This window comes from Vulpes lagopus, chromosome 8, assembly GCF_018345385.1.
Source record: "Vulpes lagopus strain Blue_001 chromosome 8, ASM1834538v1, whole genome shotgun sequence".
Lineage (NCBI taxonomy): Eukaryota > Metazoa > Chordata > Mammalia > Carnivora > Canidae > Vulpes > Vulpes lagopus.
The window spans coordinates 26,270,853-26,295,992 of record NC_054831.1 but is presented as its reverse complement, the minus strand read 5'-3'; the positions used below and the strand labels follow the sequence as shown (position 1 = coordinate 26,295,992).

The following is a 25,140-nucleotide window of genomic DNA, read 5'->3' as shown; positions in this document are numbered from 1 at the left end:
ATGTTCCTAATGGCACCTAGAATGGTGAATCATTTCCAGAAGGTCTTCAATTTGCTTTGCCCAGATCCATCATAGGAATCACTATGTATGGCAGCTAGAGCCTTACAGAATGTATATCTCAAATAATAAGACCTGAAAGTCAAAATTACTCCTTGATGCCTGGGCTGCAGAATGAATATTGTATTCTCAGCCTTATTAATTTCATTGTCCATCTCCATTGGGGCTCTTGGGTGACCAAGTGCATCGTCAAGAGCGGTCATATTTTGAAAGGAATCTTTTTTTTTTTTCTGAACAGTGGGTCTCATGATGCACTTAAAATATTCAGTAAACCATGTTGTAAACAGATGTGTTGTAACCAGGCTTTGTTGTTTGATTTAAAGCACAGGCAGAGTAGATTTAGCATTAATTCTTAAGGATCCTAGGATTTCTGGCATGGTTAATGAGCATTGGCTTCAACTTAAAGTCACCAGCTGCTTTAGCCCCTAACAAGAGTCAATCTGTCCTTTAAGCTTTGAAGCCAGGCATTGACTTCTCTTTTCTAGTTATAAAAATCCTAGATGGCATCTTCTTCCAATAAAAATTGTTTCATCTACATTGAAAATCTGTTATTTAGTGTAGCCACTTTCATTAATGATCTGAGCCAGATCTTCTGGATAACTTCCTGTAGCTTCTACATGAGCACTTGCTGCTTCACCTTCCATTTTTATGTTAAACCTCATGAACCAACTTCTGCTAGCTTCAGATTTTTCTTTTTTAGCTTCCTCACCTCTCCCAGGCTTCATAGAATTGAAGAGAGGGCCTTGCTCTGGATCAGGTTGTGGCTTAAGGAAATGTTGTGACTGGTTTGATCTTCTATCAGACCACTCAGACTTTCTCCATATCAGTATTAAGGTTGTTTTGCCTTATTATCATTTGCCTTCTTATCACTGCAGTGAACACATCACTTGTGTTCACTGGAGTAGCATTTTTAAGTTCCTTCAAAAAATTTTCTTTGGTTTTCAAAACTTGGCAAACCAGCACAAGAGGCCTACCTTTCGACTTATCTCAGCTTTTGACATGGCTTCCTCGCTAAGTGTAATCATTTCTAGCTTTGATTTAAAGTGGGAGCTGGGTGAGTCTTCCTTTGACTTGAACACTTGGCGGTCATTGTAGGGTTCTTACCTGGCCTAATTTCAATATTATGTCTCAGAGAATAGGAGGCCCAAAAAGAGGGAAGGAGATGGGGCAATAGCTGGTCAATGGGGCAGTCAGAACACATACAATTATCCATTGAGTTTGTCATCTTATATGGGTGCCATTTATGGAGGCCCAAAACAATTACAGTAGTAACATCAAGGATCACTGATCACAGATCACTGTAACAAATATGATAATAATGAAAAAGTTTGAAATATTGTGAGAATTCTCAAAATAACCCAGAGACACAAAGCGAGCAAATGCTGCTGAAAAAAGGGTGCCAAAAGACTTGCTGGATGCAGAGTTCCCAGGAACTGTCAATATGTAAAAAAAAAAAAAAAAACAACAACATAATATCTGCAAAGCACAATAAAGCAAAGTGCAATACAATGAAGTGTGCCTGTACACATGGGGCCTCATTCTTTCCTTTGGCTGCAAAGGAATTTTTGGTGATGAGATGTAGCTTTCTAGGTTAATCTAAGGGCAAAGTTTCAGTTTTACTGTGGTTATTTCATTTTGCTTTTAAATGGCAGCAGAATGAATCACTACAATAAACATAATTTTGTAGCTAATACATTTCTATTTATAGTTAAATATTGAAAAAAAGTAATGTTGGTTTTCTGATTTTTTTAAGTTCAGTGAAAGTGCTATTTGAATGTACACTCCATGAATAAAGTAGATAATAATATTTGAAAAACAGTCTCTAGGAAATATGTTAAAATGTCACAGGAGTTTTCATTGTCTTTGCTTTACTTTTTCCATTTGTCACTCAACATTTCTTAAACTCAATGATGCGGTCTTCCTTGTCTTCTCTTTTGCTCTTTATTTTAAAGACTATCTTCAGAAATCTCATTTATCTTCATGTCTCCAAGCAACACTGCCAACTTTATTTCTCTATATTTCCACAACCATTCCTTATTCAAGTTGTATTGCAAAACCTCCAGTAATCTAAAATACATTTCTAGTGAAATCTGTAGTTTTACAAGAAAACACAGCATATTTAAGCAGAAGTCGGCTTCTGCACTACTTTTTCCATTAATCACTGACTTTTCTCTAATTCATGTAACTGAAGCAACATTTAGTTTTGTGATTAAGAGAAAACTTGAGAGAATTATCCTTATGTTTAATTCTTATGCAAATCACAGAAAAAGTCTTCTAAATGTTCTCTATTTTCCCCATTATTGTCTCAGCTCTTTGAATTTCTCATTAATTTGTGATGAAATTAGCGATCTGCAGTGTGTCAATTTCTTTTAATTCCCTTTTTCAAATAAAGCTGTTGCCTAAGGTTCTTTTATAATGTCAGATCAGTAAATGGAACTGGAAAAGATGGAGTGCTCAGGATTTTTCTTTATTGTTTTCAATCTAGTATATTTACCGTAATTTCCTTCTCTTCACTCTGTATCTGTTATATGTAACCTAATTTCTGTTTTCCTTGAAGAGTTTCTCCAGGGGTGCATCTAGTTTTTGGACTTTTCAAAGTACCAGTTTGCGTTTTTTATGTGATTCTTCGAATGCACTGTTATTCCTTGTCAGTCTTCTTGAATAAAAGGCCTAGCTCAGGGCGCCTGACTTAGTTGGTTAAGCATTTGCCTTCTGCTCAGGTCATGACCTCCGGGTCCTGGAATCAAGTCCCACATAGGGCTCCCTGCTTAGTGGGGATCTGCTTCTCCCTCTCCCTCTGTTCCTCCCCCTGCTCATGCTCTCTCAAATAATATAAAAAAAGGCTTAGCTCAGTAGTTTTTAGTAGAGAAAACTACTCTCACTATGTCTCAAGATTTTGATAGTTAATCCCTTCAATATCATTTAGTGTAGAGTTTTCCTTTATTTCTTCTTTAAACAAGGAGTAATTTATTATACTCTTAGTTTCCAGATCTACCCTTGTATAGTAATAGGTAATAATTTATGTTAATATATAGTAATTTATAGTAACTTTATATTGTTACTAGTCATATTGCATTTTAGTGAGAAATCACATTCTATCATGCGCTGATTTTTAGGATTTATTAAAGCTTCCTTTGTAGCTTACTACATAATTTTAAAACTGTTCTTATAAGCTAAAAACAAACCATGAGTGTTCTCTTTACCTATAATTACTTTTGTTCCAATATTTGTACCACTATTTTCTTTTTTTTTTTAAGATTTTATTTATTTATTCATAGACACAGAGAGAGAGGCAGAGACACAGGCAGAGGGAGAGGGAGAAGCAGGCTCCATGCAAGGAGCCCGACGCAGGACTCGATCCCAGGTCTCCAGGATCACACCCCAGGCTGCAGGCGGCGCCAAACCTCTGCGCCACCGAAGCTGCCCTGTACCACTATTTTCAAGTAAATTACTCATTTATCTATTTTTTAAAGATTTTATTTATTCATAAGAGACACAGAAAGAGAGAGGCAGAGGGAGAAGCAGGCTCCCTGCAGGGAGCCTGATGCAGGACTCGATCCCAGGACCCTGGGATCACAACCTGAGCCGAAGGCAGACACTCAACTACTGAACCACTCAAGTGCCCCTCTATTTTTTTTAACTTTAGTTTTACATGCATTTTTGCTTTATGTATCTGAAAGTTATATGGAAGATATTTCTATAATTATTATAGGTTATTTACATACTTAAGCATTTCTGTCTTATAATTTTTTTCTCTACTTTTTTTTCTGATATTGAAATTATCATCCTGGAGTTTTTTAGATACATTTTTCTGATGCACATTTTTCTGGCTTTTCTTCCCAAATGTTTTCGAAAAGTGTTTTTTTTTTAATAGATTTTTTTTTAATTTTATTTATGATCGTCACAGAGAGAGAGAGAGAGAGAGGCAGAGACACAGGCAGAGGGAGAAGCAGGCTCCATGCACCGGGAGCCCGACGTGGGCTTCGATCCAGGGTCTCCAGGATCACGCCTGGGCCAAAGGCAGGCGCTAAACCACTCTGGCACCCGGGGATCCCCGAAAAGTGTTTTTTAAAAGTGTTTAGTTGACAAGATATTGTTGAGTCTTAATACTTGTTAATGACTAGGTGGAGAATCTCTTTATCTTGCTATGTTAATATAATTTTCGCATTTATTTTAAGTTTTTTTTGTTTTGTTTTGTTTTGTTTTGTTTTGTTTTGTTTTGTTTGAAGTAGGCTCCATGCTTCAATTTGGGGCTTGACCGCATGATCCTGAGATTGAGATCTGAGCTGAGATCAAAAGTAAGATGCTCAATTGACTGAGTCACCCAGGTATCCCACATTTATTGTAATTATGGTAATAGTGAGCTAACCCAGGGTTTTAAGTCCAAGTCACGAATATACACTTTTGGAGGTGTGGGGTCATGGCTAGCTTAGACAAAACATGCTTCTCTGAGTTATTTATTGACTCTTAGCACTATTCTTAGCCTTTTTCACTCTTCCTTTTGTACTAACAGTATCCATTAATATATACTCATCTTTAATGCAAGTCTACATAAAGAACTTCTCAACTGTCCTCCAAGTTCTTAAAAAGAGGGACTGTTGTGCTTTATGAATTATTAGGTCACCTAAGATATTATGTGGAATATATTAGATACCTGATAGATATTTTTCAATCGATTCTTAGATGAATGAACATTCCTCGGGCCACTGAGAACAGTCTTGACCATTGACAGACATCATGGAACACTCATTGAATTTAAGAAAGTTGGATCGTGACAGGCCATTAAAACCTTTGCCTTTAAATTATGTGCCTTTTTTACTTGTTTTCTACACCTCTCAACCCAATTTGTTTTCTTTTTCCCCTCTGCAGTCAGAATTTCATCAAAATACTAGGTTCCTTACAGCTCTTGCTTTCTAGTAGGTTAACTTGTTTTCCAGCAGGTTCACTTGTCATTTTAAGCCATTATATAAAAAAAAAGAAAAGAAAAAGAAAAAGTGAGTGATTGCTCTAAAAGAGTTTATGAAAAATATCTTGAAGGATTTGACTTCAGTAGCTTCCACTTTGACAAGATTTTCTTAGCATCTGCTAAAGAAGTTTGATAAACAGTATCTCTATTGTGAGCTCAGTTAATTTTTAATGAGAGCCGGAAGTATCTAATGCCTGAAATAGGAAAGAGATGTGAGACAATCTATTCATCCCTGATTCATTCCTGATAAGGAAATAAGAAAATAGAGGGAGGAGGCAGTAGGCTCTGTTTTCCCATGTGGAGATTTTGATTGATTTGGGAATGTTCTGGGAAAAGCAGACACCATGAAAGGTCTTGTTATGTCAGCTTTTTGTCCTGCAAAATAGCTCAGTATGCTTTCCTTATTCTAGAAAAAAAGTCCAGTGACCCAGTTATCCCTCAGGCACTATATTCTTTCCCATCTTTCTTCAGTAACTAACATTCATGGAGTAATAGATTTTACTCACTGCTCCCACTTTCTCATAAAACTCAAACATTTTTTGGGGGGGGGGGGAGAGAATCCAGATTTGACCCTCATCATTCTAATCACATTTGTCTTTGCTACCAATAATGATGGCTCTTTTTTTCAATCACCTTAAAAAAATTTTTTTTTGGTAGCATTTGATACTGTTAAAGAGATCTCAGATGTTTCTTTTGGAATTGAATGATACTGACTTTAGTTTGCTATCCATGACCATCCCTTGCCTGGAAGTCCTTCCAATAATCTCCAAATGCAGGCATTTCTAAAGGGTCTGCTCCTCTTTGTTTCCCTCTATATTCTCTCCTTCAGAAATGTTATCTAGTTGTTTGAATCACTTTCTTTATGGCTTTCAATAGTGTATCCCCAATTCTAATTTCTCCTTTTTGCTTGATACCTAAATCCCATAACTCAGATATATTAAGATGGAACTTTTCAATATTCCCTTCCACATTTACTTCTCATCCTGTCTTCTTTCTCTGTTAATATTTCAAGTTTGACTCTATTCACCTAAGCTCTGAACTCATCTTCTCCCAGAGACTTCACATCCATTTTGTATTGAAGTAAATGAAAGGTGGTAGATTTTACCATAAAATATGACCCTTTAGCATAAGGATTATTTTGAGCTAAAGGCCCTTGAAAAACAGCAGATGCCAGAAGGGCATTCTAATCTACTGTTTTGCTTTGTTTTTTTTTTTTTTTCTTTCTGAAAACAGGAGATAACAACTCCCGTGGAAAACAGGAGATAGAAACCCCCTTTCTATAGCAGGAAAAAAGAAACACCTTCAATGGGGAATGGAAACTGAGAGAATTCGGTACAGACCTTGTTAAACAATTTTTTAGCTTCCTTTAGCTTCCTTGCATAGTTTAGTTACCTTTTCATATTTGCCTCTCCTTGTTCAATCTGGTATTAAAACATTTAGGTTTTGCCACTTCTCAGAGTCTTCATTTCATTATGAAGGATCTCATGTTATGTAAAACTTACATTATATAAATTTGTATCCTTTTCTCCTGTTAGCCTGTCTTACGTCTTTAATTTTCAAGCCCAGTTGAAAAAAGGTAAAAGGGTAAAGATAAAATGTTACTTCCTCTATGGTACCAACCTCTATGTTTCTACTTTCCACATCATTCCCCTTTGACCCTACTTCTTTCTTTTGAAATATTATGAAACCTTCTTAAATAACCTTGGTTCATTTGGCTAAAAGAATCTTTAAAGGCATAATATTGAGCAAATCATTCTCTTGATCTTATATCTTGAACAGTTGCTCCCTGCCTATTGGATAATATCAGCACATATGGTTTAGTAATTAGGGTAGCTTTTTGTCTTATACTATTTTGCACATGATTTTTTGCTTGACACCCTTCCATGTACCCAATTTTGCATCCAAGATATAGAATCGGCCTGTCCTCAAAATGCCTTCATGATATGGCTAAAAAATCTTCACTGTTTGGAATCTTTTGTTGCCTCTCCCCATTTATATTTCTAAATAGCTCCCCCAACTAAAACTACATTATTTTATTTTATTTTCCTTTGCTCAGTACTTTGTTCATGTGTGTGCTTAACATTTAGGAACTACTATAAAAGTAATGCATTTAAATTTAACAAGAAGGAGTTATTGTGAGAGAGGTATTTCCACTTCCTTATCTTAAGAGAAACCAGAGGCATGGCCGCATTCCCCCATGAAGTAGGCTCGCCATCTAGTGACAGCTCCATCTCACTACAAACTTTGCCTCTGAGGCCTGCAAATCTGAAGACCTACCTTTAAATTTTCCTCAAGGGATATGTCAACAGACTTTTTTGTCCCCTGATATAACACTGTACCACAAGAAAAAGACTGCAGTGCTTACTTTTTTTATGCCATTAAACATTTAAAACAATTAACTTTGGGTTGATTCCATAGATAAGTTCAAAGAAACAGGAAGACCTGAAATGTTTGTGTTAATGTTAATCAGTGATACACACGGATCCACTTTGAAAGATGAAATTTAAAAGAATGCTTCGAAGCTTGGAAAGATCTCTGATAAAGTGTGAGAAGTTTCTCTTCTCCTGAGATAACATGCACAACATACCCAGCAGAGTACGCTCTGAATAAACATTAGCAAAATGGTTCAAAGTAAGCATAAGTTTTGGAACCAGATGAGCTGTTGTCACCGCCTCCATAAGTTGGATCACAGTATCCAGGTATTCAAAATGACCGTTTGACATGTAGAAACATGAGGACAATAATATCTTTTTTTGAGTATTGAAAATAACATGTAAAATGCTTGGTCTGTAGCCAGCACTCGAAAAAAATGATGGTTTGTTTTTAATGATTATTATCTTTTTTTAGCTTCAGTAATTTGTATAGAGATATATAGCTGTTTGTCAAGCTTAAAAACTGTTATTCCTAAGTCCTCAATTTATTTATCATGGTATAGACTATATGTGTTGCCTAGGTTCTCAATTTATTTATCATAGTATAGACTATATGTGTTGATAGAGATTACTTTCATTACATGATGAAAGATAACATGCCTATTTAGTAAATATCTGACATAAAGAGATCACAAATTATCTACATTTATCTACAGATAAATTATAAATTATCTACATAATCCATTAAAATTTATATTGACTACACTTTTTAAAGTATTCAGAAAAAGTAAGTTGTCTATACTTACAACTTTCCAGTTGCATTATACATGTTTGCACATCCATTGGAAAATTCTTGAGATCCATTGGACAAGAAAGTGTTAATGTCAATCTGAAAGAATTCAAAGTAATTATTTTTAAAAATAAATTATGATATCATATTAATATTCTATTGTTCAGGGTACAACTGGAAAACAAGCTTTGGTTAGTGACTAACAACTCTTCAAATAAAATTTACTTCAGATTGGGTATTTTTTTAACTATGAAACAGCTGTATCTTTATACATAAATTTTCAGGGAGGAGAAAAGCTGTATATTTAAACATCCAATCACATTTATTTATTTTACTCAACTTTTCATTCCTTTATGGAGGGCTGTAGGTGTCTACAAGAGGTCTGTATTTCCAGAAAAGACCCTCAGAAAGAAATTTGTGAGTAGGTTCTATAAAATTAATGCCAAATGCCAAAGGGCACAGTTCCCCAAGATCACATGTACATATGTTTGAGGAGGCATGTATATCCAGGGAACTGGGAAAGCAGGGTACAGGAATCAATCCTGCATGACAATGTTCAGTCATCTTGAAACATTGAAGAAGTCAGTGAATCAGAGGGGAAAAAAAATGGAATCTGAGGGACTTGAAAAGCTGTTAGAGTGAGGTCCTCTACTGTAGGACTAGGGCATTTCACCAGATTTTACCAGGGTTAAGAAAGAGCCCTCTGGAATATGTGTAACATAATCCTATGCTCACCAAACTTCTAATTTAGCTCTACACAAAATAGAATGACCTGGATGGTATGCACAAGCATTATGTCCATTTTTCTCTTGCAGGAAGTATTTGTATGTTGGCATTCCAGATAATTCATAACCCAAATTCATTACTTCATTACTCATAATGCATAACTCATGAAAAAATATTTTTCATTGGAGAAGTATATTACTACCTTGAAAGATTGGCAAGAATTTGTAGTTCTTGAACCTGAGAAAAAGAGGCGCACATCCAAACAAACCCAAGTTTATTAAAATAAATTTCTTATCTGAGAACTCTCCAGCCAGCCCCTCTATTTAAAATATTCCTATTGAAATTCAGCATATCAGTGAGCACCCTAGGTGGGTTTGTTTACCTAGGCTTTGTGACCATAGGTAAATTACTTCACTTCAGTATATTTCAGGTTTCTCATCTCCAAAATGAATACAATAATAGTACTTGCTCCAGAGAAATGTGGTGAACAATATGGGTTAATACATGTAAAGTGCTCAGACAAGTGTCTGACACATGGTAAACACTCAATAAATATTACTTATTAAGGATTACTAGCATCCTACCTCCCATCTTCCCCACCCCAGAATTACATGGGACGGGCACAAAGATGACTGAACTAGATCACATACAAAGCTGAAGCACCTGGGAGGCTCAGTTGGTTAAGCATCAGATTCTTGGTTTTGGTTCAGGTCATAATCTTACGGGTCATGGGATTAAGCTCTGCGTTGAGCTCCCCACTCAGTGGGGAGACTGCTTGAAGATTCTCTCCCTCTGGGCAGCCCGGGTGGCTCAGCGGTTTAGTGCCGCCCTCAGCCCAGGGCGTGATCCTGGAGACCTGGGATTGAGTCCCACGTCAGGCTCCCTGCATGGAGCCTGCTTCTCCCGTTGCCTGTGTCTCTGTCTCTTTCTCCTCTCTGTTTCTCATGACTAAATAAATAAAATCTTAAAAAAAAAAAAAAAGATTCTCTCCCTCTGCCCCACTCCCCACTCATGCTCTCTCTCTCTCTCTTCCTCTCTCTCAAAAATCAATAAATAAATCTTTAAAAAATATTTTTAAAAAATCACATACAAAGCCTATTTAGTGTTAACAAAAAATAACCAGCACTACTAAATGTAATCACATTCTCCAAAATAACATTTTTGTGTAGGCCATAGACATAAAGTTATAATAATTCCTGTTTTACAGTGAATACTCTTCGTGAGGTCCAATTAACATAATTTGAGAGATATAAATGGACAGACATGTGAAGCTGCTGCGTTTTTTAGAGTCCCAGGAGGGTCACTTGACAATTCCTTCAATTCAGAGTCCATATCACACTAAAATAATTCATATAGTTCATTCTTCAAGAGCAATTTTCTCTTGGCTCAGCTAGCTTAAGTGATTCTGTGAGTATGATCTTGTAGATTTACAAAGTTCTCTCTTAAAAAGGCAACTGTAAAATCAGGTGGACACAATGTTCTCTGTCTTGTGAAAGGGTTTTTTAGAAGTGTATGCACAAGTATATTTTGAACATACGCACATTAATTTTCCAAACATCCAAGGCTCTTGGGACAGCCAGTTTCAAATATTGGCTTGGAGAATTAATTCTGTGACCTTTTGTATGGAAGTGAATAGCATTCTCAGAATCTTTTCCAAGCTCTCACCATGCATGTGATGTCAAATTCATATCCTGGCTATTTTTTTGGCATAAAATGAGAGGCATTACATAATTCTTTTAAAAAGAAGGGCTTGAAAGGAATTATTTGGCAAAGAAAAACACTGTTTGTAGAACTTCTGTCATAAATCATATCCTGAAAAACATCTGTTTATTGACATTCTTTCTTTTGTTTAAAGTACTATACAATTACCTCTTTAACAACATATGGATGAAAAAATACTGTCAACCTGGTGGGTGTGATACTGAATTTCTTCATCGAAACATTACATACAAATTAAAGATATGTTTTGACCACATCAAAAGAAAACTAAATCAAAAGACAATTAATCACATTCTACTGTTTTGGAAATGAATATCTTCTTGTGTAAGAGAGGACACTAAGTTCTCTTTCTGAGACAAGACACATAAACAGGATATGGTGTTTTTTATTTTCTCTTAAAAAGTCTTGGCTCAGTGAAGTAGTAATGTTAAAAAAAATGACTATAATCCATGACAAACAGTTGACCTGATTAAAATGGAGGTATTGCCCATTTTTGAACAAGCATTGCCTAGAGTACAGTGGCTGTCTCAACCATTAATTAAATATATTATCTATATTTTATATATATATATTATATATATATACACTTTTTGGACTGCATTTTTGGCTCTTTATGAAACTGGTAAGTATCTTTATTAGTTCCTAATATTTCTGAATTTAATGTCACAAGAACAATTACCTTTTTTTTTTTTTTAAGATTCATTTATTTACTTGAGAGAAGGAGCAAGAGCATGAGTGGGAGGGCAGAGAGAATCTCCAGAGGACCTTGAGCTAAGCAGAAGCCCAATGTGAGTCAGGATCCTATGACCCCAAGATTATGACCGAGCCAAAACCAAAGTCAGATGCTCAATGGCTTCTAGCACCCTGGCACTCGGAACAATGACCACTTGACTAATTATAAGCTTTGCAATATTATCTGTAATATCATAATTGGGGTAATACATCCATTGTACTTGTTATGTAGTAGATGCCATTTTAAACCCTTACATATTTCTCAACTCATTTATTCCTTACTACAAATTTATAAGACAGGTAAACTGTATTACCCTATTTTAGAGATGAGGAAACTAAGAGGTCAACTCACCTGGCATTACAAAGCAGAGATTGGTAGAGGTTAATTTGCAATTCTGGGAGTCCAGTTCTAGATTACATACCCTTAACCTTTAAGTATACTGCCTTTCAAAGGCATTAAAACATTTTTCATGAAAATGGGTTTTTTAATTAATATGGCTTTTCAAATTTTGTATTTATATAATGTAAGAAATGATATATTTCATTCAGTATTATTACATTTAAAATAAAAGATACATAAGTGATTCTTCCAAAAAAATCAGAGAAATGTAATTAGATTTTAGAAAATATAAGGAGTTTCTTCATGGATTTTATACATTTTCTCAAGTGATTTGGCATTTTATTAAGATTCTATATTGATTAAAAAACTCAGGAGAGATTAGATTATTGAAGCACTAGAAGGAAGATTGTAATTAATGTTCTAATCGGAATTTTGTTGTCATCTGGTTTTAGAGATGATTTTAAAGAATATCAACCCATTGCTAGTGGAATCTTAGTGTTGATGGTTCCTTCAAGAAGCTGATGTAAGCTAAGGACCTCTTCATCTTCAGAAAAATATGCATAATCACTCACATGCAAAATTCTCCTAATAACATGTATTTTATGGTACTGTAAATCGATTGCCCCTGAATGAACAACATTTTAAAAAGCATCTGTTGATAAGCTTGCTTTTCCTATTAAAAATTAACGTTCAAAAAATAAACACATGTTGTATAAGTAAGCTTTAATTCTTTTCACAACTGAATTTCAAAGTGATTATATTTAGTTTAAATAAAAGTTGAAATTGTTTTATGATCTTTGACAAGTTACTGTGCATAGCATTTCTGATATAAAATTTCTTCCTGTTATTTGTTTTTTAATGCAATAATGCTCCTGTAATATAAATAGTAAAGTTGGATATATTAGTAAGTATTAGTAGTAGTAGTAAAGTAAGTAGTAGATAATATTTAGCTGCCTCTGATGTGTTTGCATTCTCTTGTGATGAGGATTTTGTCATCCTCACTTTACAAGTGACAAAATGGAGACTTAAGTTGATAACTTGCAAGCATCATACAGTGGTAATTTAAGGATTCTGGAAAATATCAGCACTAATACTTTTTGAGGGGTTTTGTTTTCTTTTGAGGAAAATGCAGATAACAACTTTACTGTCTATTATATGCGTGGCACTATGCTGGGTGCTTTTTAAACATTATTTCAGGCTCAAAGTAATTAGCATTTTCACTATCATGCATATAAGAAAAATGAGCCTTTCACAAGTAGAGACTTGCTCAAATCACAGCTGGTAAATTGTAGAGCCTAAATCTGACTTGGAAAACACAGTGGTCCATGGTCGCTGTGCATTTTGGTACACATCTTGCTGGGTGGTGCCAAGACTGTAAGTCCCAAGCTATTTTTTATCTGAGTCATTTCTCAGAGATGTTTATGGAACTGTTAGTTTTGAGAGATGAGATAATGTTGTTCTTCTGGACAAAAAGAAGGTTTGCTTATAGTTTGCTATAAAGGCAGTGGATTCCCCAAACTCAATGTTCCACAGCTGTGACGCAGATCCCCAGTGTATGTTACATCCATCAGGGCCTGATGCATTGTTCCAATGAAACTGGAGGGCATGGAAGAAGTTAGGCAAATTCACTGATGCTTGTGTTGCTTGTTTACAGTAAGTAATACATTCCTTCATCTCTGACCCAGAGTCTTGTATCTTCTGTTAGCATCCATAAAATAAATGAGGCTAATTTTATAAGTAGAGTAAAATGAAATCCCAACTTAGACAATCTAAAAGTCATGTGTCTAGCTCCGAAGCCATCACTTGAAATAGACTTCACTTGAAAATTATGAATATAATTCAAAATATTTTAAAGGTTATTAATATAATTCTAAGTTCAAACACTATAGAAAGTATATAAAAAACAGTTGTATTTGTGCCCTACCCATTCTGCCTCCAATTCAGTTCTAGCATCTCAGAGGCAGCCTTCTTTAGACACTTGTCTAAGATTTATAGTCATGTATTTCAATTGCTATTATATTATGTTTGATTTTTTAAGTTTGCAAAATTGTCTATTAATTTCCTACAAGGAAAATGTTTCTTTTATACCACACTCCATGTACTTAACTATCCTGTAACACTCAAAATTTAGTCACATAAATATTTACAGTTAAATTAATATTCAGCATTTACATGTTACGAATAAGTAATTACTGTTTGTGGTTAAGCATAATAGTTTGCTATAATTATAACTCTCATGTAGCATTTTGTTTTCACTAATAGTACTAATAATTGTTTCATTTTCAGAGTCAACAAATTCCCTACCAGAGCCACAAATTCAACAAACGCCCTTTCAGAGCTACAAAGTCCCTCTCAATGATCAATATAGCAGGTAATCTATCAATTCCTTGTTTTTCATGGACACCTCTTTATTTTTCTGTTCTTTCTTTCTAATCAGATATTAAACGTCTGTTTTGATGTTCTTATTTTCATATTCTTTCTCTTCTATTTCTTTGTATCTTGATTCTGCTTCTTGGGAGACATCTTCACTTCATCTTCCAAATATTCTACTGATTCTTTTTTTCTTTTTTACTTTGTTTACTATTTGCTTCTGTTATGCTCTGAATGATTTCTTTTGTTCTTTTCTTATTTTGCACATGCAGTTGTCTCATCTGTCCAGAGATTTCTTTTTTTATGGTCTCTTCTCTCTGCATTTTCTCAAGTCAATCCTTTTCTCTTTCGTGATTTTTTTCCTCTTTTTTCTTTATTTCTGCTTCTTTTTTTGTTGTTGATATTATAGAATGTTCTTGAATGTCTGATTTTATTTAAGAATGAGGCAAGAAAAACTATTTGGAATGCAGTTAGTAGCAGATGGTTCACTGAGTAATGGTTTTAACTGTAGGATAATAACACTGCTGTGCAGATTTTTCCTTGGTGGTTCCTCAATTGTCAGTATCTGTAGATCTTTTCCCAGAGGTATACTCTTCTGACTGCTACTGCTCAATGGAAGATGTTTAGGACTGGTTTTCTGCAGTTTAGGGAAAACAAGGGTTTCACCACACAGTATGCAAACCTCACGTAATCACCATTTTCTTAGTAAAATGATGCATGACAGATGCCAGCTGTGCCGGGAGCCACTACTCCTGAAGCTTGTGGTACAACCTCTTCCAGATTTTCTGTCCTTTTTCTGCTCATTTCAGAAGGCAAAAAAAAGTACATGGACAAGAAAATCAGGAATAGAAAGCTCAGTCTTGTTTCTTTAAATTTTAAATCAATTCTCGTCCCTTTCTTTTCTAGCTCCCACTTTCTGAAGTCCTAGCAGCCTTAAATTTCTAAAAGATTGAGGATATTATTTTCTTACTTCTGAGTTCCCTGGCTGTAGCTTGGATTTCAGCTGTGCCTGTTAAATCAGTTTTCACAAGTGCATTCATTTTCCAGCGTCCTAAAATATGTCATCATCGCTCATCGGTCACTGTCTTCTTTCCCATTACTTTCATCCCCTGGGTGCTAATGCCATTTTTATTCATTATTCAGTTTATTTCTTTGTTTTAGGAGGTTTAAGAAGGAAATATGGATAAATGGATAGGTTCAATAGTAGGTTTGCCAGGACAGTCTTTAAACAAGCAGGAAAGCCAGGTCCCTCATGAAACATCACAAATGTTCCTTTGTAAATTGAATGAGATTTTTTTTCTAAAACAACTTTTGTTAACAAGAAAATGTTTACCATTTGAAGATTTTAAAGTTCTATGAGATTTCTAAGAACAACTCACAAAAAAATGAATTTAGTTTGATTAAGTGAACCAGACTATAACAAACAGGAGCTAGGAGCTGAGACACATCCTCTGTTTCATCTGAACTCATACTGAAAAACAAAAGATGAAATTCAGAATCATTCCATAACTTTTCTCAAAAATATTCAAAGATACGTAAGCAATTCATAATGCATGGCACCATTTTCCAATTCCAGTAAGACTTGATATGAACAATGAAATATCCATAATCTATTCATAAACTATTCATAATGTTTTAAGATAATCATTTTACTTTAGAATATTTTTCAGATGTGACACAAATCAACAAATATATCCTCTCAAGTTATTTATTGAATTTACACCTTTTTGATATTTAGTAAACAAAGTTGAATGAGCTCTAAAGTTCAACAGTCAGGAAATTTTAATATTAGTGTTTATATTTTGGTATTATTGTTATGTTTTGGTACTAGTTTTTAAAAGCTACATAGTCTTCTTAGAAAAGCATAATATATAACTAAAATGTAAATGGGATCTTTTCTAAAGAATGACCAAAGAAGCCCAAGGAGAGAAAAAAAATACAAATACTTGAAAAATAACTTATGGAAAATGAATCCCAGACAAGGAAATTCAAATATTCCTCCACTTACAAATATTTAAAGGAAGTATGCATTCATAAAAATATAATCACAGTGTATGAATCAGCTCTCATTCAATTTGTCTTTAAACTGTCCACCAATTCGGCTGATATTTAGAAACTAAGTCATTTGTTTAAAAAAGTGGATTTTCAAAAATTATTCATACAGTTCCTAGATCTGGAACTTGGGTCTATTATTGGTGATTAGACATATTTGGGAAATGGTATATTACAAGAACTCCGGTGGAACAGTAAAAACACTCAAAAATCTCAAAATACTCATTAAAAAAATGACAGTATTTCACTGAAATCAGGAATTTGTCTGTGACTCACCTTATTGAATAAAGAACATTACCATTCTTGAAAATTCTTAACAATTTATTATCTGTAGTAACTTCATGAAAGTTGGCACCCTTTTCGTTGGCAAAGAACAAATCAGGTTTCCAAATGGAGTCCAACATGGAAGGGTCTAGGTCTAAAGAGTCATCAGGATATTCACTATATGCAAGGCGAGGATCATTCCATTTCTGACGCAGAAAGATATTCACTCTGTAATCCTGTGATAAAAGAAAGGGGGGAAATCTGCTTTAAAAAGTTTAGAATCTAATGTGCTATTCTCTGGTGTCTCTGAATTTCAGCAAAAGCCACTGACATCTTTGTGCTTTTCATACCCTACAATCCTCACTCATTACTACTGACAAGAATCATTTCAGTTACAAGGCTTTGCCCACATTTTTAGTGATATATATGTCTCTAAAGAAAAGGTCACAGAAGAGTACAATTTTATTATGCTTATATTATGCCATTCCATGAAAATTTCACTTTCCTTGTTTGTCAGAATAAAATGTTGGATTGCTATTAGTTGAAGTAAAATCTCTTCAGCTTTGCATTTATTTCTAGAACCATTTATCTTAGTAGATATCCAACAGAATCCAGAATGCATTTAATGAAATTTTCTTGAAAGCTATCTATTTTATAAAAGTGATTACATACACTTCTTTACAATGAAGACACATTTCCTCATGTTTAATATAGCATGTAAGTTCCATGAAACAGATGACTTAAAAAAATAAAAGGTGATTTTGAAATAATTAAAGAATAATAAAGGAACATTATTACCAGTAATCCTTTAAGAAGATTTAGCTAAAGAGTTTTCCCAATTAGACTATTTATAGTCAAACTAAAAAGGGAAGAGTCAAAGATTTCAATCAAATTCTTGCTCACAATTTCTTGACTAACGTATATAATGACATAGATTCATAGTTGGGTGTATGTGTGGGTTTTGTACATAGTATATGAATATAAGCATTACCTATGACTGTATAAATACAATTTTCACCTTAGATTTTCGAAACGAGTGAATAAATTAAACATGCAGACTTCATTATAAGCATGAATAAAGTGAATATTTTAGGAAGATTTTATTTCTATGGAAAATACTCAAGGCTGGACATACTCAAAGAAACTGAACAACTTTCATCTATTTTTTATTCCTTGAAAACCAAATTACCAGTTAACAGAATATAATGACCAACCAATCACAAAGAATGTTTCCATAGTATCAGGCCTGGCAGACTGCTTCTCTTGCAGGGAGGTCAAATTCAGAGCAGTGAATGTTACAAATCTACATGTTGCCTTGATTATTATTTATGCACTGAGATCCTTATCTTTTTTTTTAAAGATTTATTTATTTATTTATGATAGACACACAGAGAGAGAGAGAGAGAGAGAGGCAGAGACACAGGCAGAGGGAGAAGCAGGCTCCACGCCAGGAGCCCCATGTGGGACTTGACCCTGGGACTCCAGGATCGTGCCCTGGGCCAAAGGCAGGCACCAAACTACTGAGCCACCCAGGGATCCCCAGATCCTTATCTTCTAACTGTAACTGAGATTACATACCAGACAACATTTTTTTTCTGCTTGCTTAGGTGCCCCATGTATCTTCCGAAGTGACAATGGAACAGAGTTCACTTCAGCTTTTACCACAAAGTTCACGATAATGTGGATATCTCACCAGCCACAAGGATCTGCAGAACCTGTAAATGGGGATATGTGAACAAGCTTCTACCAGCCAGACAGGTCATCCTCTCTGAGCCTAGAGTTCAGAATGCCAAGAAGCATAGCATAGGTTGGTGGCCAGTTCTTGCATCCCTTACTGATGATCTGTGCTGTAGGCCTAACCACCAAAGGGATAGATGACTCTCTCTACCTTAACTATAGGAGAAGATGGAAGCCAACTCCAGTTATAATGATGCCTGCCAGGAAACATAACTGACAAGTAAGGAATTTCCTTTGGATTGATTCTTAAGATATTATGTATATATAATTGAGAACATTCTGCAAGTGTTGCCCACTGTGAGGTTGAAATAAAAGTACTTTTAAGCTGCAACATATGTAATAAAATTTGGTTGAACCTCCTTATCCTATGCTATTGGTTTAATGTAAACTTTATAGACAGAATCTCAGATCTTCCAGGAATACTTTTTGCTCCAGGAATGAGCTAAAAAACAAAAACAAAAACAAAAACAAAAACAAAAACTACCCAGGTACCTTTTTGTTTCTAAATCATACAAGGCAGAAATCAACTATCACCTGTCACCAAGGCCAAATGTTATCTTATATCCATTGAGCTCTTTCTGAGAATAACGAGAATTATCTTTGCTTACTAACACATTTAGGTCTTTGGTTTAGGGCCAGAGTCCAAAGGAAAACTCAAAAATGACCATATCCTAAAAACCTACACACTTAGGTTTTAACAGTTCTCACAGTTTGGGTTTTGATCTGCCTGCAAATGAACATTGTGCTGGGAAGTTTCCCTATTAAACAACCAAATTCAGCATTTTGAAAATAAATTTTTAGAGAAAATTCCTCATAGCCAATGTGTCCCATTTACACTAGGCAACCAATATTATTTGTGAGTCCTGATCATTTGTGAAAATGTGCAAAGAAAAGGGTAAATAAAATGACATAGACAATGCCACCTAAAAGAAGTCCTTGTAACTTGATTTGAAATAACTTGCCTATACTAAAAGGCCATGAACTAAAGCAGGAAACAGTTTTGTAAAATAGATAATGGATGTGTATGCAGCACATTACAAAAAAATTAAAATAGACTTATTAAAGCCAGTTTAAAATGTAATCATTCCTTGACTATACATAAATTAGAGACTAATATTTTTTTTGAGACTAATATTTTTTATAATGAATTTTCCCTATTCACCTGGGCTATGCTCCTATAAGGGTGAAAATTTAGAAAGGTTATATGTAGTAAAAAAAAAAGACAATAATAAATGTGAGATAAGATACATGAAAATGAAATAAATAATTATATTTCACATTTCTAAAATCTAGACTTGAACTCATTCATAATCTTATAAGGCAATTGAATTGACTTTTATATGGAATCATAAAATTTTAGGACAGAAACATTTAATGATTCTTTGACCCACAAACTCCTTTTGCAGTAAAGCCTTCAAAAGTTAATCTTATTTTTTCATCATTTTTTCACATTACAAAATAAACTGATTTGTAAGTATATGTTATACCATAAATCATATTGTGCAGTAACAGTAATGAAATATAGCTATTATTTCATAATATAGAAAGACTAATTTTGACATTTCAGAAGTCAAAATTTATTGTTATTATTAAAACAGAATGATACATTTTATTCTAATTACTTTAAATTAGTTTTGTAAGACAATATTTTGTTGACAGAGTAAAGTTATTTATCATGTTTGGTTTTGAAAGTAAGTATCCAAAAAAAAAAAGAAAGTAAGTATCCATTACAATGTAGTTTAAGTTCCATCTCTTTGGCACACAGTAAATAATAGACCTTATATTTGAAGTTCTTACATTGTGAGTACAAAAAATAATAATTCAATTAGCCAACTTTAATAATGATTCAAATACTAGACTCAGAAGTAAGTCTTCTTGAGATCAAATCTCAGCTCTTCAAGTGAGACAGCTTTCCAATCTCCCTATGTCTTGTTTTTTTCTTCTGTAAAATAGGGATAGTATAATAGTACTTCCTTTCATGGGGGTACTGTGAACATTGGATTGATCTACACAAAGCACTTAGAACTACACTCATTAAATATTAGCTTTTAGATCCTCAAAATTAAAATTCATATCAAATGGAAATTTGGTTGCACTTTCTGTTTATAAATTCATTTTTTAAATAATGGGGCATTTTGATATGCCATGTAAGAATTTGGGACAGATAATTGTAATGTTGAACCTGGTGAATAATATCTTATGGAAAATTTTCAAACCAGTATGATAAACTTATTATTAACTTTTTGTTGTAATGACTTTTGCGTTTCAACATTTATGTATTTTTGTATTTCTGGTCTTAATCCAACTGCCCCTCTTCCCCTTCTCACTATAGAATGGGTTTGCATTATAAAGCCCTTTTCCATAATGGTGAAGATAGTTGCTTATATTTCACTTTGTGCCAGATGTTATACTTGTTGCTTCATGGATTATTCCTCATAGCAAATTCATGAGGTAAGTGTTATTATTTACCCAGGTTTACAGATGTGGACTATGGGACGAAGATAGGCCAAGTAACTTCAACATGATTACAACGCTAATAGGTGGCAGAGTTGTAATCAAGACCCATCAATTCTGGTTTCAGGGTTTTAAAGGATAGATACATGACTAGTACATCGCCTACTGCCACATATCACCAGTCATTATTGCTTTGTATGCAAAACAAATGTTTGTAAACTAATGCAAAGATTCTAGGTTTATATGGTTTATGTTTGTAAGGTTTTTTTTTTCTTTTTTGTTTTTTGTAAGGAATTTGGGGGTTTACTGATCAACATGCTTACTGACGGGAAATTATACACCCTATGCCTAAATGTTATCCAGTTAAATCTAATAGATGCCAGGTTGCCATTTCTTTATAATAGGTATCCTGGGGAAAGACCAAATTTAGTAAAAATCACAGCCCAATGTAGCTCCTAAAATGACATAGAATATAATATTCATCTTTAGCTATATAGGGAGTAGAGGATTGCTAGAATCTAACTAAAATGACTGATTAGGAAAAAACTATGGAAAAATAATCTTCTAATGTTAATAAAAGTTGTTAAGTGCTTCTCATCCCTCTAGTCTATAATCTAGTTAAATTTGAAGTTTCCTAGTGCTTTCAGGTCATTTCCAATCCAGCAGACGTCTCCCACTTCTTCCTTTTCTCCCTGCCTTCTTACTTGTTTCTGCCCTGTCCTCTCCTTGCTTCTGTTTCTTTCTGTCTCTGTGTCTGTCTCTCTCTTTTCTTTTCCACCCACTCCCCCACTTCAATACATGTGCACATGCACTGCCTCTGTAGAACTAGCTGCCACATTTCAATACTGGTGATGTATGCAAGTGGTTTTCAACTGTGTCATTACAGAGTAAAGGAAGCAGGTCTCTACAACACTATCACTATTGGTATCTTGATGCCTTTTTCTTTTCTTTTCTTTATCCTACACATTTAATGTAGCTGAAATTATATTGCACATGTGTTTTTACATCTTTCATTTTCATTTAATGAATTTTATGCATTTTCTGGTATTCTTAATTATCATTCTATTACATCAATTGCTATCTGATGCATCTTTCTTTCTCTTTCTTTTCTTTTCTTTTCTTTCTTTCTTTCTTTCTTTCTTTCTTTCTTTCTTTCTTTCTCTTTTTCTTTTTTCTTTTCTTTTCTTTTCTTTTCTTTTCTTTTCTTTTCTTCTTTCTCTCTCTTTCTTTCTTTTAAATTTTTATTTAAATTCCAGTTAGCATAGGTTGTAATATTAGTTTCAGGTGTACAATATAGTGATTCAACACTTCCATACAACACCCAGTGCTCATCACAAGTGCTCTCCTTAATGCCCATCACCTCTTTCACCCATTTCCCACCTACCTCCCCCATGGTAACCATCAGTTTGTTCTCTGTAGTCAGAGTCTGTTTCTCATTTTGCTTTTCTCTCTTTTTTACCCTCCCTTTTCTCCTTTGCTTTGCTGATGCATTTTTTCTTATATAAATAATTTATCATTTGATTTATTAGGGTCTAGCCCATATGGAATCATGCAACTGGCAAAAAAATGTGATTTGTTTATTATAATTAGAAATATTTTTGCATCATGTCTCAGTAAATTTGAGCAAAAATTAGGCATATAAAGTATTCTTGAAAATGAACATGCTAGGCATATTTTCAGAAGATAATATTTCTAAAAAATACTTTATTTATAAAAATAATCATCACAAGATAGCACAAAAATAAATATTATCACCATGTAGAGTATTTTTTTTAAATAACCTGAATGCCTTCCAATGATTGTAAACATTTTCATTTAATATTTTTATAGCAGAAACTATCACTGCCTTATTTATAAAATGACTTAATAAAAATGGTTTTACAAATTCAACATTTAGGATACTAATCTTTTGAGGTTTTTCAGGTTAAATAATTCAGTTTCAATTATTGTTTTTAAAATTGTTGATGATGTTGATGCTGTTATTAGTAAATGGTATTTAACCTTATTAAACTATTAGAAATTTAATTGAGGGATCCCTGGGTGGCGCAGCAGTTTGGCGCCTGCCTTTGGCCCAGGGCCCGATCCTGGAGACTCGGGATCGAATCCCACATCGGGCTCCCGGTGCATGGAGCCTGCTTCTCCCTCTGCCTATGTCTCTGCCTCTCTCTCTCACTGTGTGCCTATCATAAATAAATAAAAATTTAAAAAAAGTATTTTAATTGAAAGTTATGTGATTTTTAATTTGCTATGAATTTTGCCATATTACATCATTATTCAATTATTTCCTGTAAAAGTAGAGTATATATGCTTAAAGGCACATGCATATATTTGAGCACAAGATGGATCATTTATTTTTGCTAAAAATTCAATAGAATTTGTTTAAATTAAAAATATTAAAAGACCAATGTTAATCACAAATTTATTTAGATTAATTCGACAAATGTTTGTCACATATTGCCAACCTGGAATTTAGTTAAGTGCTGATGATACAATATTGAGAGATGATCTCTGCTGTCAAATTATTCATTATATTGTGGAAGATAGATTGTAAACAGACAGTTATCTTTCCACATTATAAGTGCTGTGTTGGAGGCACACACAGCACGCTATGGAAACATAAGGTAAGTATAGCTAATAGGGACAAAGGTGGAAGAATCAGAGAAGGTTTTCTGAGGAAAATCTAATTGGGCTTGGTCTTCAAAATAAAATAAAAAAAAACAGTTACGAGGCAAACATTGGGAACACAATAAAATGTGTCCTGTATTTTGACACAAAATCCATAGTCACTGTGTTTTTGTATGACTAATACAGGAATTTGGCTGAATTTTAATATTATAATTTATTTTTTTATTCACTATCTATTGAGCACCTTCTGTGTAGCAGGCAATGTGCAGAGGGTTATAAAGTTGAATTATGCATAATGCCTGTCACCTCCAGGTGAACAGTCTAGAGGAAAGAGAATGGAACACAACATGAATAAAAGCAGAGGATATGGAAGGAATATATCATGAAATAAGAACTAAGAACTTTACTGATTTTTACCTGGTAGTCTTCCTTAAAAAAAAATAAAATAGAATGAAGAGTATGAGAAAAGAAGACTTGATGGATGAGAAATATAGACATAGATACGAATATAGGTGAAAAACATATTTATAAAGGACTTATATTTCCAATATAATGGTAGACTAGACACATAGAGGGCCGTTCTCATGCACATTATTTTCTGGATAAAGGAAAAAAATATATATATATTAAAAATTTGCTGTCTTACAAGAAAATGAAGGTATTCTTAAAGACAAAAATGGTAACAAAAATAAGAGTGAGCAAAAGCTAAAGTGAAAGCAGTGGTGGTAAGTAAATACAAATGCCTAGATTGGGAAACCAAGTTTTAAACTACCACAAGATGGAAAAAGTGAAACTGTGACTAAGGATTCCTTAATTAGACCCTCAAGAATATCATAGATTAAGTTCAACCAAAAAGGTGTTTATAACTACAAAAATAATTTACTACAGACAAAAGAAAGTAGACATGAGCAGATGGGGACTTCAAGGAAATTCCACGTCAAAAATACAAGATAAACAGGTAAAATGTATTTAAAGAAATAAAAGAAAAATTCTGCAATAGAAGCTGATCATGACCAAGAATATTTGAAAAATAATAAAATAACAATACAATTGTTGAAATTAATGACTTAATGGATATGTTAAAGCATACAAGAATTATCTGAATAAAGAATTTGATGGGCACTGAGGGGGGTACTTGATGGATGAGCACTTGGTGTTATACTATATGTTGGCAAATTGAACTCCAATTATATATATAATATATATAAGTATATATTTATAATATATATATATATAAAGAATTTGAGCAAATTATAGAGCTGGAAAAATGTCCCAGGCATAAATAGTGGGAGAAAAGGAAAGAGAAAATGAATGTTTCTTTTTTTTTCTAAAGGGTTAAGAGACTTTCAAGATAAAATAGGAAAGTCTAAAGTAATCTACATCTAATTGAGGTCCCAAAAGGATGAAATAGAATAGTGAAAGCCAACAGTCAGAGAAAATGACAATAATTTTGCAGAACAGACAAAAGAAGCCAATGCAAATATATAGGGAACTCAAACATCCTGATAACGGCAAATAAAAAAGTCAATATGAAGACATTATGTATGAAAACTGTAGACTATCAAAGGTAAAGAAAATGTGTTTAAAAGAATCATCTTTCTACTGACAAACATCACATTTTATTTACCCATGCATCAAAATAAATGGAGTAATGATACATGCTGCAACCTGGATAAGTCTTGCAAATATTATGCTTAAATAGCCAGTCACAAAAGATCCTGTATTGTAGGATTCCATATAAAATGTCCACATTAGACAAACCTATGGGGACAGAAAGTAAATTGGAGAGAGATGGGGAAGGACTGCTTAAGTATACATGGTTTCTTTTGGGGCGATAAATGTTCAAAACGGTTGTGGTGATGGTTATAAAGATCATTTAATTATAGACTTAAAAGGATGAGTTGTATGATATGCATATAATACATATATAATTACC

At 33.8% G+C, this 25,140-nt stretch overlaps 1 protein-coding gene and 1 long non-coding RNA gene across 4 annotated transcripts in view; one reads left to right on the top strand and one right to left on the bottom strand.

Moving 5' to 3' along the window:
• Positions 1–20,630, top strand: part of LOC121497912 — a 100,359-nt gene extending 79,729 nt beyond the window's left edge. Inside the window, exons 2-4 of the long non-coding RNA XR_005989559.1 lie at positions 13,989–14,073; positions 17,996–18,345; positions 20,458–20,630. This is a non-coding gene — a long non-coding RNA (uncharacterized LOC121497912). The remainder of the gene's footprint in view (positions 1–13,988; positions 14,074–17,995; positions 18,346–20,457) is intronic.
• The window catches only part of GLRA3 (glycine receptor alpha 3), a 175,206-nt gene that overhangs the window by 54,715 nt on the left and 95,351 nt on the right, over positions 1–25,140 (bottom strand). For all 3 annotated transcript variants that reach the window (XM_041767713.1, XM_041767714.1, XM_041767715.1), the window contains 2 exons: positions 16,401–16,624; positions 8,202–8,284 (listed from right to left, as the gene is read on the bottom strand). In XM_041767713.1, the coding sequence (XP_041623647.1) occupies positions 8,202–8,284; positions 16,401–16,624 (307 nt within the window). The remainder of the gene's footprint in view (positions 1–8,201; positions 8,285–16,400; positions 16,625–25,140) is intronic.